Source organism: Asparagus officinalis, chromosome 7 (assembly GCF_001876935.1).
Source record: "Asparagus officinalis chromosome 7, Aspof.V1, whole genome shotgun sequence".
NCBI classification, from domain to species: domain Eukaryota; kingdom Viridiplantae; phylum Streptophyta; class Magnoliopsida; order Asparagales; family Asparagaceae; genus Asparagus; species Asparagus officinalis.
In genome coordinates this window covers 69,698,059-69,710,271 of record NC_033800.1, presented here as the reverse complement: position 1 = coordinate 69,710,271, position 12,213 = coordinate 69,698,059, and the positions used below count along the sequence as shown (strand labels likewise).

At 34.4% G+C, this 12,213-nt stretch overlaps 2 protein-coding genes across 5 annotated transcripts in view; both read left to right on the top strand.

The window, feature by feature from the left end:
* Window positions 794-6,175, top strand: LOC109847147 (probable inactive histone-lysine N-methyltransferase SUVR1). Of its 2 annotated transcripts, none has more exons than XM_020416393.1 (6): window positions 794-985; window positions 2,679-2,862; window positions 3,025-3,508; window positions 4,199-4,588; window positions 4,748-4,942; window positions 5,705-6,175. In XM_020416393.1, the coding sequence occupies exons 2-5, from the start codon at window positions 2,680-2,682 to the stop codon at window positions 4,768-4,770; spliced, it is 1,080 nt and encodes a 359-aa protein (XP_020271982.1). In that variant the 5' UTR covers window positions 794-985; window position 2,679; the 3' UTR covers window positions 4,771-4,942; window positions 5,705-6,175. The 2 variants fall into 2 exon arrangements, with proteins under 2 accessions (XP_020271982.1, XP_020271981.1); XM_020416392.1 differs by having other exon boundaries at window positions 801-985; window positions 4,214-4,588.
* LOC109847146 (probable inactive histone-lysine N-methyltransferase SUVR1) overlaps window positions 8,802-12,213 on the top strand; it is a 9,769-nt gene continuing 6,357 nt past the window's right edge. Inside the window, exons 1-4 of one of the 3 annotated variants that reach the window (XM_020416390.1) lie at window positions 8,802-8,937; window positions 10,594-10,668; window positions 10,721-10,851; window positions 11,329-11,902. In XM_020416390.1, the coding sequence (XP_020271979.1) occupies window positions 10,617-10,668; window positions 10,721-10,851; window positions 11,329-11,902 (757 nt within the window). In that variant the 5' untranslated portion in view covers window positions 8,802-8,937; window positions 10,594-10,616. Of the gene's footprint in view, window positions 8,938-10,593; window positions 10,693-10,720; window positions 10,852-11,328; window positions 11,903-12,213 lie in introns of all 3 variants that reach the window. The other 2 variants (XM_020416391.1, XM_020416389.1) reach the window with 2 other exon arrangements.

Below are 12,213 nucleotides of genomic sequence, written 5' to 3'. Positions count from 1 at the left end.
CATAATTACAACCTGGTATCTACACACATAACCCCATGATTATATTTAAATACTCATTAACCCAAATTGATTGATCACTTTAGTGGGTTATCCCGAAGGATAGCAATACACCCAGATTAATCATATGTGCCCACAAATAGATTTAATTAGATTTAAATCCAACATTCTGAATTTTAATTACTGTGCGAACCAAGGATAGACAATTATATATTTGGTCGCCCCCTCCCATTTTGGAAAAAGAGAGAAGGAAAAAAGTGGTCAGGAGAGTTAGAAGGCATGTACCAGGGGAAACCAATGAAAATTTTATATGCTTATATTTTCTGTGGTTTAATCTTTGTTGTTCTATCTTAAGTTTGTTTGATATTAGTCCCTAAAATCATTACAAAATCACTCTAATCAAGAGTAGAAGAAGCAATCAAAGGGAAATTAGTTCCTCAAATCATTGAAAATTCTATTGGGTCCCCCAAGTTTTGGATTGATCCTCTTAACTGTTACTTCTATTCTTGATTTAAGAGACTAATTTTAAAATCACTTAAGAATTACGGGACTAGCGAGTCCAATAATAGAGACTAATTTTAAAATAACTTATAGGGGAGTATAAAAGCAATTGCAATAATTTGAGGACTCGTTTTAAAATAATAAAGATGCATGGGACTTATGTCAAAAAAACCCAGAAGTTTTTCCGGTCAAAACTCGAACTCAAACCCGCTGTCGTAGCGTTGCGGGTTCAAAAATTTTGGCTAAAAACATCCGAGTCACGAGGCAGCTTTATTAGGTAGCTGCTCCGCGGAGCACCAGACCCTCATCATTTCGATATCATAAACCCTAGCATTTTGCTTCCCTCTCAAAATTCGATAAAATTGATCGAAAATGCCACCGAATTCCTCTCTTCGATCGATCGCATAGCGAGTTTCGAGCTCGATCTTGGGTTTCTCTTCCTTAGCCTTCGATCTTTCAGAACGCTCGGGATCTCTGAAACCCTAAGGTGATCTCTTGATGTCCCTAAATTTATCGTTTCGTTCAGTTTATTTGGACGTTTTAGGCGTCAATGTGGTATTCGATCTCACATGCAAGCTGTTTACTTTGTTATCTCCTCTGACATTATCCACTTTCATCGTCCTGTAATTTCTTGAGAATATGTTCCCAAGTTTAGGAATTTAATGATAATTTTGTTATTTGAGTAGTAGCTAAGAAGTTAAAGATTCTATTTTTACTTTACAAAAGACGCATGCTTGCCTAATTGATGCTGGATTTTCTCAGAGTGATGTTATTATTATGATTATTATTATTTGAGAAAAAGGAAATCATATTCTTTGTAACTCCAGCACTTCTAGTGAGTATACAACTGTGACTCGCTTAGAACCTGCAAACATTTCATTTTTGGTGGCCCTTCAGTTTTTCGCAGAATAGATCTTCAAAATGAATAAAACTGAATAGTAAGTTGTTCATATTCATATTTGTTTACAATTTTCAAAATTTTCTATTTTTCTTTGAATTTCTTTGAGCCTGAATTCAGATACAAATATTCGTCAAATGTTAAAAATTTACAGGACAATAAACTATTTACTTAAGAAGATGTGTTTAAAGATTTACTTTCGTTTTTCAAAAGAATTAAAAAAATAAATTTAATTTCTATTTGAAAATTATGCCATTGTAATTATGATGAATGACCATGTAGTTTGAATGTTGTTAAAAGGACCGATTTGAGCATCTTAAGTCTCTCAGATTAGTATAGAATTTGAACTTAAAATTTAAGAAGGTCAAAACATAACTTCAAGTGTGTAACAATATAAATCGTAAGAAATCAAATTTTAAATGGATATTTGATAAGCAAATAAATCTTATATGTGAATGCTTATAGTTGATTTGTTTATATCTGAATACTAAACATTATTTGATTTATAATAAATCTTATATGTGAATGCTTATAGTTGATTTGTTTATATCTGAATACTAAACATTATTTGATTTATCTTAAATAATCTTCTGATCAAATTATAGTTGATTTGTTTATATCTGAATACTAAACATTATTTGATTTATCTTAAATAATCTTCTGATCAAATTTGAGCAGAGATTATTGGAAGTATGTGATAATTATTTGATCAACTTTTACCCTAGGTCCCTACCAGCGAAGTTCTACTAAATTTCTTTTGAAACTCTTCAAGTTTCTTTGCTCTTCTTTCTTTACTGTTGTAGGGTTTGAGCTTTGAGAATCAATGTCAAAGTAAGGGGGAATTTACAATTTTCATAATTGAAGAATTTTTAAGGATCACATGATTCTCCTTGAGTTGTGCTTTGATCCATTATTTTACTCTATTCCAAGGCTGAATTTGGCATTTTTTCCTTGTACTTATAATTATGTACATATGTTAATACATAAGTTTAGATTATTAGTTGATTTCAATCACCCTGTGCATTATTCCAAGTTCTCTGCACAACAATTGTAACATGAGTGTCCCTTCTCTCTGCAAAAGAATTTTGCACTCTTTCTCATTAGACAATCTGATATTTCATGCGCACTGAATTATTGCTTGGATTTAGGAAAATGGTGAACTTCTTTGGCATGAACTTTTTCAAAGGAAATAATGCTTTGTTGTTTGATATTTCTTCTTTTCCTTGTCATTGGTGTGAAAGCAATGCATTTCATTGGTATGTTTTCATTGATCATATTTAAGGATGCCTCCGCCTCCAAGAGCAAGAACTGCCCTACAGGCTATGAAGAGCATTGGATTTTCCAGTAAAGAGGCTGCACCTATATTGAGGAAGCTCCTTGAGGTTTACGAGAACAACTGGGAGTACATTGAAGATAATGATTATCAAGTTCTAATTGATAGCATACTTGAGGCGCAGGAAGCAAAGGTAAATGTGTCTATATTGTTGTTAGTAATATTGCACATGATTGTTAAAAGAATTGTTGTTAATTCTCTTTCTTGTCAATTCATTTTCTTGATGCCAAATCTATAACAAATAAGCTTACTTGACTATGGTACTGGACATTTAATATTCAAACAATTGTATCAGGCTTCTACTACAAAACAAAATGCTGTGGCTGGTGATGATCCTGAGCATTCTAGAAAGAGAATAAGAAAGCTAAGTGAAAACCCTTCGACATCAACACTTGCTACTGATTGTTCTGGAGAGACTCTGCTGAAGAAACCAAAGCTAGAAGCTGATGTTTCTCCTGAAGAGCAACTTGGCGGAATCATTGCAGATCCTGTTCGATTGCAGGTTGATGATACAGGGAGAATTGATGTTGCATCATCACAGTTTGGTAATAGACAGAAAATGACTGAACCCACTTCAGCTGAACCTTCTTTTAGTTCTAAAAAAGCTGAGCAAAATTTGTCTCCAGTCAACCGTAGAGAAACTAGAGCTTCTTCTCGTGCACAAAAAACTAGTTCTCTGGAAGAAAATGCTGAACATTTGATGCCCGGCAGAGATAAAACGTCTGCTAGTGGGAGGTCAAGGAATTCGATCTATCTTAAAGAGCCCAAAACTGAACCAGGTACTAAGTTGCTAAATAAATTCCAAGGCTACTTCTCTAAACATGTCCAAAGCCAAGAAAACTAATAATGACCTACAGGAATCTGGGGTTCCTATTGCCATGCTCCCACCTAATGATCCAATTCCCACTGAGTACTGAACATGAATGTATAGCTATATTATCGGGCACTAGTAGCCTGTTACCGTAATTTGTAGTATGTTGTTTTAAAAGGCGAATGCATGCAGACTGACATGCAATGTAATTTTGTAGACCACGTAATTTTTAGCGTAACATAAGATATGCCAGTGTTTTGCTACATGTTCAATTATATATAAGAGCCAATATTTCACACATGTGATACTGCTTATATTAACTTCTGATTAGTACGATTATGGAGCAACTACAGTTTTGAAAGAATGAGATTAATTAGGATTAACTAACCTGATCAACATTCTGACATTTTTAGGGCCTTGTAATTTTTAAAGCTCCCTTCAGAGATTCATTTCTAGAAAAACCTATCACAACAGATGAACTGACGCAGTGACTTGAAGTTTATTTATGTATAACATATAGTTAAGTAGGTGTAATATGTTTTTGCTTATGTTAAGATTCAGCCTTTAACTTAATATGGTTTTTGTTTGCAATTTATTGATTTGGAATGATCATTGTTCCATAAATCTTTCTGTCATGTTCTCCTGTCGCTGATTGTAGTGTGTTGGTACATAGATGATGAATATCAACAAAGTCAAGTTCAAGCAAATGTTGCTGAAGCCTTAGCAGCTCAGAGAACTCAGGCCACAGACAAGGGGAAAAGGAAAGATAGCAGCTCGTCTGGAGTCAGATTAGAGAATGGAAACACATCTCATGATGCATCTCCTTCTACTATTGATATAGCTTCCTCATATACGGGGGCGGTGAAACTTCAGTTTAGCTTTAAGACTGATCATCCTGATTTCAGCGCCCCGAGTGTTGATACCGTCTTAAAAATGGTAGAGGAAAAATGTTTGCAATGCCACAAAATTTCAGAACCTGATTTCTCGCTGCTAAAACTCATGAAAGAAGTGTGTCAATTTGCTTCAGAGTTGACTAACCCGAGCAATGGTAGGCAGTATAATGTTTTTATTTTATTTCAGTCTTTCCAGTGCTATCTGTTCCAGTGAATATTTAATGCATTTTATCTAGTCTTCTTAGATACATTATCTATTATTTATTGTCAATATATCATGAATTTGAAGTTTTTGTACAACATTGTGATTTCAGGAGATGAGGTGGGAAGGGGCTAAAAGGCTTTTATATGCACTTCTTTTAACCAGTCCTTTCTAGAATGGAAGTATGGGTTTGACATATTGGATGATTGTATGCTGGATGAGAAGGAAGATGATCAGTTATTTTCAGGCATCAGCTTTTTCCAAAGGAAGTTCACTCGAGAGCAATTAAGTAGATCTATTCATGCAGGTGAGATCCACATCTTTCTCATTTATTTTGTTGCTTTCATTTCTTGTGTCTGACTTTGAAATCTGCTTTATATCTGGTATTTATCTGTGTAGCAGATTCTTATTTCGTGATATTTTATATCGCTTTGGCTTTTTGTTGTGATTTATATAGTTGTATATATAACTAGTCAAATGTCTGTTTAGTATGTTGCTTGTATTCTTTATATCCTCTTAAATTTGCATTTAAATATGCCTCAATGTTGAGATTTGCACGCATTTGGGAAAAAAAAGTTGGGATTTTCACCTAAATACCACGCAATTTTGTGGTATTTTAAAAATGGTTTCTGATAAATTATCTTCCAAGTCTTTCTATTGGAAGAGTGAGGGAGGTTTAATCATCTTAACAAAAATGAAAGAGTATTCCAATTTGGTTCCCTCACAGAGACGACTACAATAATCGGCCTGCGTATTTTACTTATTTTCCTTTTGTTGGGGTGGGTGTGGGGGGCGGGTGTTGAGCGGTTGGGGTGGGGTTGTGGAGTAGACAAATATATATGAAGATCGGAAGGGCAATTTTAGAGGGTATATATTGATTTAAAAAAAATCCTTTAGCATTCTTCTGATGCATGCCTTTTTCTCCTACAATAAAATCCTCGCTGCGCCCCTGTGGGAAACCATTTTTGAATAGTTTTCTACTGAAGAAAACTGATACATTTTTTTTACATTAATTTCGATTTCGATTCATTCTCTTTGAAGAAGGCTCTAATTAACCTTTCACTGTCAGGTGCGAAACATGGGGAACTCCCTTAAAACTCCACAAGCTATCTCTGTAGGAGGGCGAACTATCCGCCAGAGAGAAATTTAATCATATTTTTGTCTGACACTCCATCTTTTGTGGTGAAACTATATAAGGAGGTTATCCATAATTCCAATTGATCTGCCTCGCTTCATTTCTTCTCACGTGTTGATGTTGGATGATCGGTAATAATAGATTGAAAAACTCTATTTTCTTGTAGTGTAAATTTTTCTCTTAATGGAATGCTGCAAATCAATGTAGATGGCCTTTTTTGCCATGTTAAAGAAAAGTCGATATGTTTTTTGTGGGTAAATTGCAGATAATATCGACCCGTTTATTAGCACTCAACACTTGATTTTTCATTTTTGGAAAGATAAGTTGTATGCAGCATCCCTCTTCCTCATGAATTAAGGGGGCTAAGTGCTAATAAATTGTTTAATTTGAGTTTATTACCAATTATTTGTGTTTACTCAACTGATTGTTTTTGGAGTAGAAAGAATCTAAAGTATGAAGAAGAGAAAATAATATGAAGAGAAAATAAAGCAGACAGAATCTATTTGCGATTTGTTCAATATCTATATTTGTTTGTATTTATATCTCTTGAATTCTTCATGCTTTTCATTGTGTTGCCCTTTTACTACTCTTGTGAATGTATGCTGACAAAATAAATTAGGGAGTTGACCTGTACCTACACGCATATATTTTGAAATAATATGCGTCTTTTTCATGAATCTGGTACTGAGCTTAATAAAAGTCTTAGCAAAAGCAGTTTCAGGACTCTAGTATGGTAAAAAATTGAAAATTTCTTAGATCCCTGTTCCTTTTATCATCTACTCCTCTATACTTAAAAGGAGAATCCGAAGAGTCATTGTTTACGCTACAATAAATACTATAGCAAATATTGTATCGTAAATAGTAAACCAAATCTGGCCCTTTACATTTGAAATTACTGTTCATACTACATTAATTTACTGTAGCATAAACAATAAAATCAAATATGTTCCTCATACTTGAAGTTACTATTTATACTTCAGTATTTTACTGTATCATAAATAGTAAAACAAATCAAATGTATTAAAGCTTGGATTATTCTTTAAGTATATAGAGGAGTATATATGATTTCTAATTTTAAGTATACAATAATTAAATCAAATGTATTAAAACTTAGAGAGGCAAGTTCAAATGCATTGCTTAAAAAATAAGGGGCCGTGTTTTGTACCGGGTGCACACTAAATACTTTTATTCCCGAAAAGAGAAAAGGCCATTAAGTACCTCAAATGCTGGTTGAACTCAAACCCGCTGGATACTCACCAGGAGCATTTTATTTTGGGTGGCACTAGGAGCATATCCCCAACCACAATCTCAACCACACCCCCTCTCTCATTTGCTACAGTGCATCAGGGCCCATATGAGATTTTAAAATTTTAAAATCTCATATGGGTCACGATGCACTGTAGCAAATGAGAGAGGGGGATGGTTGAGGTTATGGTTGGGGATGTGCCCCTATCATTTTCTTTTTATTTTGAACCAAATTTAGCAGGGAATAAAACACAACAATGGTTATATTACTATTATTTTTAATTTTATTTATGTTTATTTCAGAAACCCCCTAAACTAATCACTGGTAACAAGTCTCAAGTTTGTAATTCATTAATGCACCACTTAAGTTTTTACTTCTAGAGGTCTCCGCGCACACTATATGAACGATACTAATTACCAATTTTAAGGACTTTTGTGACCCTTAGGATTGTTGCATAGATCATACATATTATAGGGAGTACCATAAAAGAAAAGGGTATTTTGGTCTATAGATATTTATTTTCCATCCAGACTTTCGGAAAATTTATTACTATAGCTATTTAGTGACACATTATGAAATTCGAGTATGATCCTGATTCTAGTGATTAATGTAGGTTATTTTTTCCTTCTGAAATATACCCCAAAATGAAAACATGAGACTAATGTTTTTTTTTAATTTAAATTTTTTGGAATTGTATTCTAGATCAATGACCAACAATTTCCTTGCTCTATAGATAGCAAGTAATGCGATTATATGTGAGCATAGTTCGGTTCTAACGGATTGAATTGACCGAAATTTGACAGTTCGGTTCGGTTTTTATTAGAGTTCGGTTTGGATCGAGTTGGAGTTTTTTCAACCCAGACCATCCGAACCGACCGAATTGTATTACTCATTTTAATTACTATCGGTATTTGCTTAAACCCAACCGATCATAATCAATATAGAGTTGCTTCGCTGTAGCTTGATATCTTTTTCTTTCACATGACCTGATAGTGATGGAAATACCCCAACAATGGTGTCATCTTCTATTCTAGGGCTTTTCATCATCTCTAGTTTTTAACCTTTCTCTATTATTTATTCGCTTCTGCTATTTTGGACCAATCCACTTTGGAGGTAAGAAACTAAAATCATAATGTTGATTCTAACATTTCGTTGATCTTTCTCATCGATTGATACACATAATGCAAGAGAATCTTTGGATCAAACTTATAATTTTATAGAAACTATACTCAACATCCAAATTATTACCTAATTTTTTATTTACTTTGTCTATCAGATTGAGATCACTTTAATTTTTTATGTAAGCTTTCTTTAAAAAAAAATTCTGTAAGCTTTGGCAGGAATAAGATTTTGATTACATCTAATATTCAATAACATTTGATAGTTCATAAATTTTAATAAATTGAAGTGTAAGGAGCTTCTTTCTTCGTGAATAGATTAGAGGTGAAACTAGATTTAAAAATAACATTTATACCCAAGTGAAAACTAAATAAGCAGACCCGAACCGAACCGAACCGTCTTGAATAGGTTCGGTGCGGTTCGCTTCGGTTTGGCTAAATGCGATGCTCATGAGTCATGACTCAGTCCGTTGTTAATTGTTCCTCAGGAACACCAGAATTAAACCTATCCTATTCCAACGGCTAAAGCAACCATTGTTTAACATCCATTCGATCATAAGTGCATGGGCAAGAAAAAATCTAACGTCTTTCCAAGTGATGGACCAGTTTTACTAAAACCCATTCCCCTGTACACCACACCAGCGTCACTTTACACTCTCCCTCTCCTTGAAATCCGAAGGGGGAAAAATGTAAGAAAAAGAGAGAGAAGAAGCGACGATAAAAAATCCAAACCCTAAACCTGAGAATTTGCCTTGTCTTTCGAAAATCGATCGTTGGCGCTTCGTTCGATTGGGCTTAACTAGGTATTTCTCTTATCTTTTTAAAATTTTATCGTTATATAGGTATTTAGGCATCCATGGAGGTTTTTTTTTTCCTGTAATTTTTAAATATTTTTTCGGAGTTATGAAAAATATGAGTTTTCCCCCGCATTGCATATCAGATCAAGATAATGCAGTTGAAACCCTACATTTATCTGATTTGTTAGTTTTTTTTATAATTATTTGGGTATTTTGGCTGTGTTTTTTTGTTATATTTTTCAGAGTTTTAAGCAAAATATGATATTTTTCAGGGTTTTAATTTCCTGCCATTTTACTTGCGCAACGTAGCTGCTGATCCCATTTTCCTTTTTTTTTCTCTGAGCTGTTTTTATGAATTTTGTTTTGTTAGAAATTTATAGTTAGGGTTGGGGCCAACAGTTAGTTTAAATGCATTTCCTTATTGTTTCCTAGAATGAGAAATAATTTTTTCCCGATTTCGGAGGTAATATCTCTTTCTATATATCTACATTTCTCTGATTAATTAACTTTTTATAATTATCTGGGAGTTGAGGCCTCTAGGAAGGTACTTGGCTTGTTTTTCTTATTTATTTTGCGGAGTTTAAGTAAGATATGATATCTTTCAGGTTTTTAATTTTCCTGCGATTTTTCTTAGCTTCTGTCCTCATTTTTTTTCCTGAGCTGTTTTGATGCATTCCATTCTTCTCAAAATTATACTTAGGTTTCGGGCCAACAGTTAGTTTACGTGCATTTCCTTATTGTTTCCTGAAGTGATAATATTTCTTCATGAGTTTGAGATCATGTGTCTGGGTTAAGAGGCATTTTTTGTTGAAACATTTGTTGTGGGTTTTTCTTGGTACTGTACGATGACCATAATTGATGTTTGCACCTCTTTCATGCATGGCTTAAACTATACTACATCGAAGAATGCAAATTAGTTCTCATGCATATCAAAATAATGCTGTTGAAACCTTCATTTTTTGAGCTTGAGGTGTCTCTGAGCTCAAGTGAGGAATTTTCCAGTCCGTCGATCTCTGGTCCGATTCTTTTTGCTCGATTTTGAAGGCAATGTCTCTTTATATATATCTACATTTCTCTGATTTATTACCTTTTCATGATTATGTGGGATTAGGCGTCTACGGAGGTATTAGGCTGTGTTTTTCTTTTTTATTTTTAGGAGTTTAAGCAAAATATGATATTTTCAGGGTTTTAATTTTCCTGCATTTTACTTAGCTACTGGTTCTCTTTCCTCTCTTTTTCCCTTAGTTATTTTGATGCATTTCATATTTTAGAAATTTATGGTTAGGTTTGGGGCTGAGCCAACAGTTGTTCACATGCATTTCCTTTTTGTTTCCTGAAAGGATAATATTTGTCCATAAGTTTGAGATCATGTGTCTACCTTGAGAGGTGTTTCTGTTGAGTTTGATGTGTGATTTTTCTTGGTTATACCGTTATAGTGTACGATAACCATAATTGAGTTGATATATGCACTTTTTATGCATGGTTTAGACTGTTCTACATAAAAAAAAGCAAAGTAATTCTCACACACATCAAAATAATTTGTTGGAATTCACATGATGGTGGGTTTCTTTGGTACAAACTTGTACAAGGTTGCTATGTTTCTTTTATCTATTATTGCCACTTCTTTTTTCCTTCTTTTTTATGATGTTTCTTGGCTGGTAGGTTTTTATTCGGTGGATTCAAGGATGGCTCCTCCTCCAAGAGCAAGATCTGCCTTACAAGCCATGAAGAACCTAGGTTTCTCCAGTAAAGTGGCAGCCCCTCTCTTAAAAAGCCATGAAGAACCTAGGTTTCTCCAGTAAAGTGGCAGCCCCTCTCTTAAAGAAGCTTCTTGAAGTGTATGACAACAACTGGCAGCTCATTGAAGACAATGGTTATCAAGTTCTGATAGATAGCATACTCGAAGAGCAGGAGCTAAAGGTAAAATTTCAGACATTTTTCTGGTGTAAAATTGGAGTTGAAAAGCTTCACTGTATATTGTCATTACTTTCAAAAAAGTTCTTTTAGTCATTTGTGATGTATGCACGTTAAGTGTGATGAATTGAAAACTGAATATAATTATTGCTCATTAGTAAGTTACAGTGTAACAGTTGTTGGACCATTCTATTTTTAGGGCATATTTGATGTATGTATGAAGTATTTCTTACATAATAGAAATTAGTTGTCATTGATACAACTTAATGAGAGCTTAATCAAAGTTTTCCCACAAAAAAATCAACAATAAAACAATGGATCATTAGTTTCTCATTTGGTATTAAGTACAGGAAAATGTGAAGTATGTAACCCAGATTGCACATTAGCTGCGCAATTAGGTTTGAGCTCATAACTCAAATTTGTAACAATTTAAGGTTCAATTGTAAATCATTTCGGTGTTTAATGTTTGATTAATTTTGTTAGGCTACTGCTGGTAAAAAGCAAGATGCCGTGGCTGATGAGGATGCTGAGGTCAGTAGGAAGAGGCTAAGACAGCAGAGTGAAAATACAGCTTCATCATTAATGCTTGGCCCTGATAGTCCTTCATCAAAGAAATTAAGGGTAGAAGCTGATTGTTCCCTGGGAGCACTGCTTAGGCAGAGAAGAGCAGAGCCTGTATTGCCACAGGTTGAGGATATGGGGAGATTAGTGCTTGCTTCACCACAGGAGGAAAGAGATGAGCATGATACACCTTTAATAAGCCGTAGAGAAACTAGAGCTTCAGCTCATGCACGGAGAGCTAGTTTTGCACAAGAGAATGTAGAGTCAATTTCACTTTTGACATACGGCAGATGTGAGAAGACTATTGGTGAGGCGTCAAGCAGTGTGATCATGTTGAAAGAGCCCAAGATAGAACCGGGTACTGAAGTGCTGGACAATTCTAATGTTCATTCTCCCTCTACTTCCAAAAGTAAACAAGCTGACTCAGACCCGCCAGAGTTCGAAGTTCCCATTGCCATGATCCTTCCTGACCATCCACTTGCTGCTGGAAATGAAGGTAAATATATCTTTGCCATGGGGGTACTATTGACCTATTAAGTATAATGTAATTTGACAAGTTAGAGGATGCATATAGACAGAAATTTAATTTTCTAGGCTAGCAGATTTTTTGCATGTAAGCTTTTCTTCTGCAAGTTCAATTGAAGATAAGAAGAGTACTTCTTTTATGCTTTACTATTTATGTATTTTTCTTCTGATTAGACGATAACGAAATGACCACAATTTTAAAGCATTCCCAAGTGAGATCGAAAAAAGATAAAGGAAGTTCACCACATTGACATAAGGCCTTCTAAAATTTTGTAGGCCAGT

Excerpts from the sequence above, each read along its gene's own strand:
- LOC109847147 (XM_020416393.1), top strand. The coding sequence starts at position 2,680 with ATGCCTCCGCCTCCAAGAGCAAGAACTGCCCTACAGGCTATGAAGAGC. Across the intron at positions 2,863-3,024 it reads TTGAGGCGCAGGAAGCAAAG|GCTTCTACTACAAAACAAAA; the intron begins GTAAATGTGTCT and ends CAATTGTATCAG. Across the intron at positions 3,509-4,198 it reads AGAGCCCAAAACTGAACCAG|TGTGTTGGTACATAGATGAT; the intron begins GTACTAAGTTGC and ends CGCTGATTGTAG.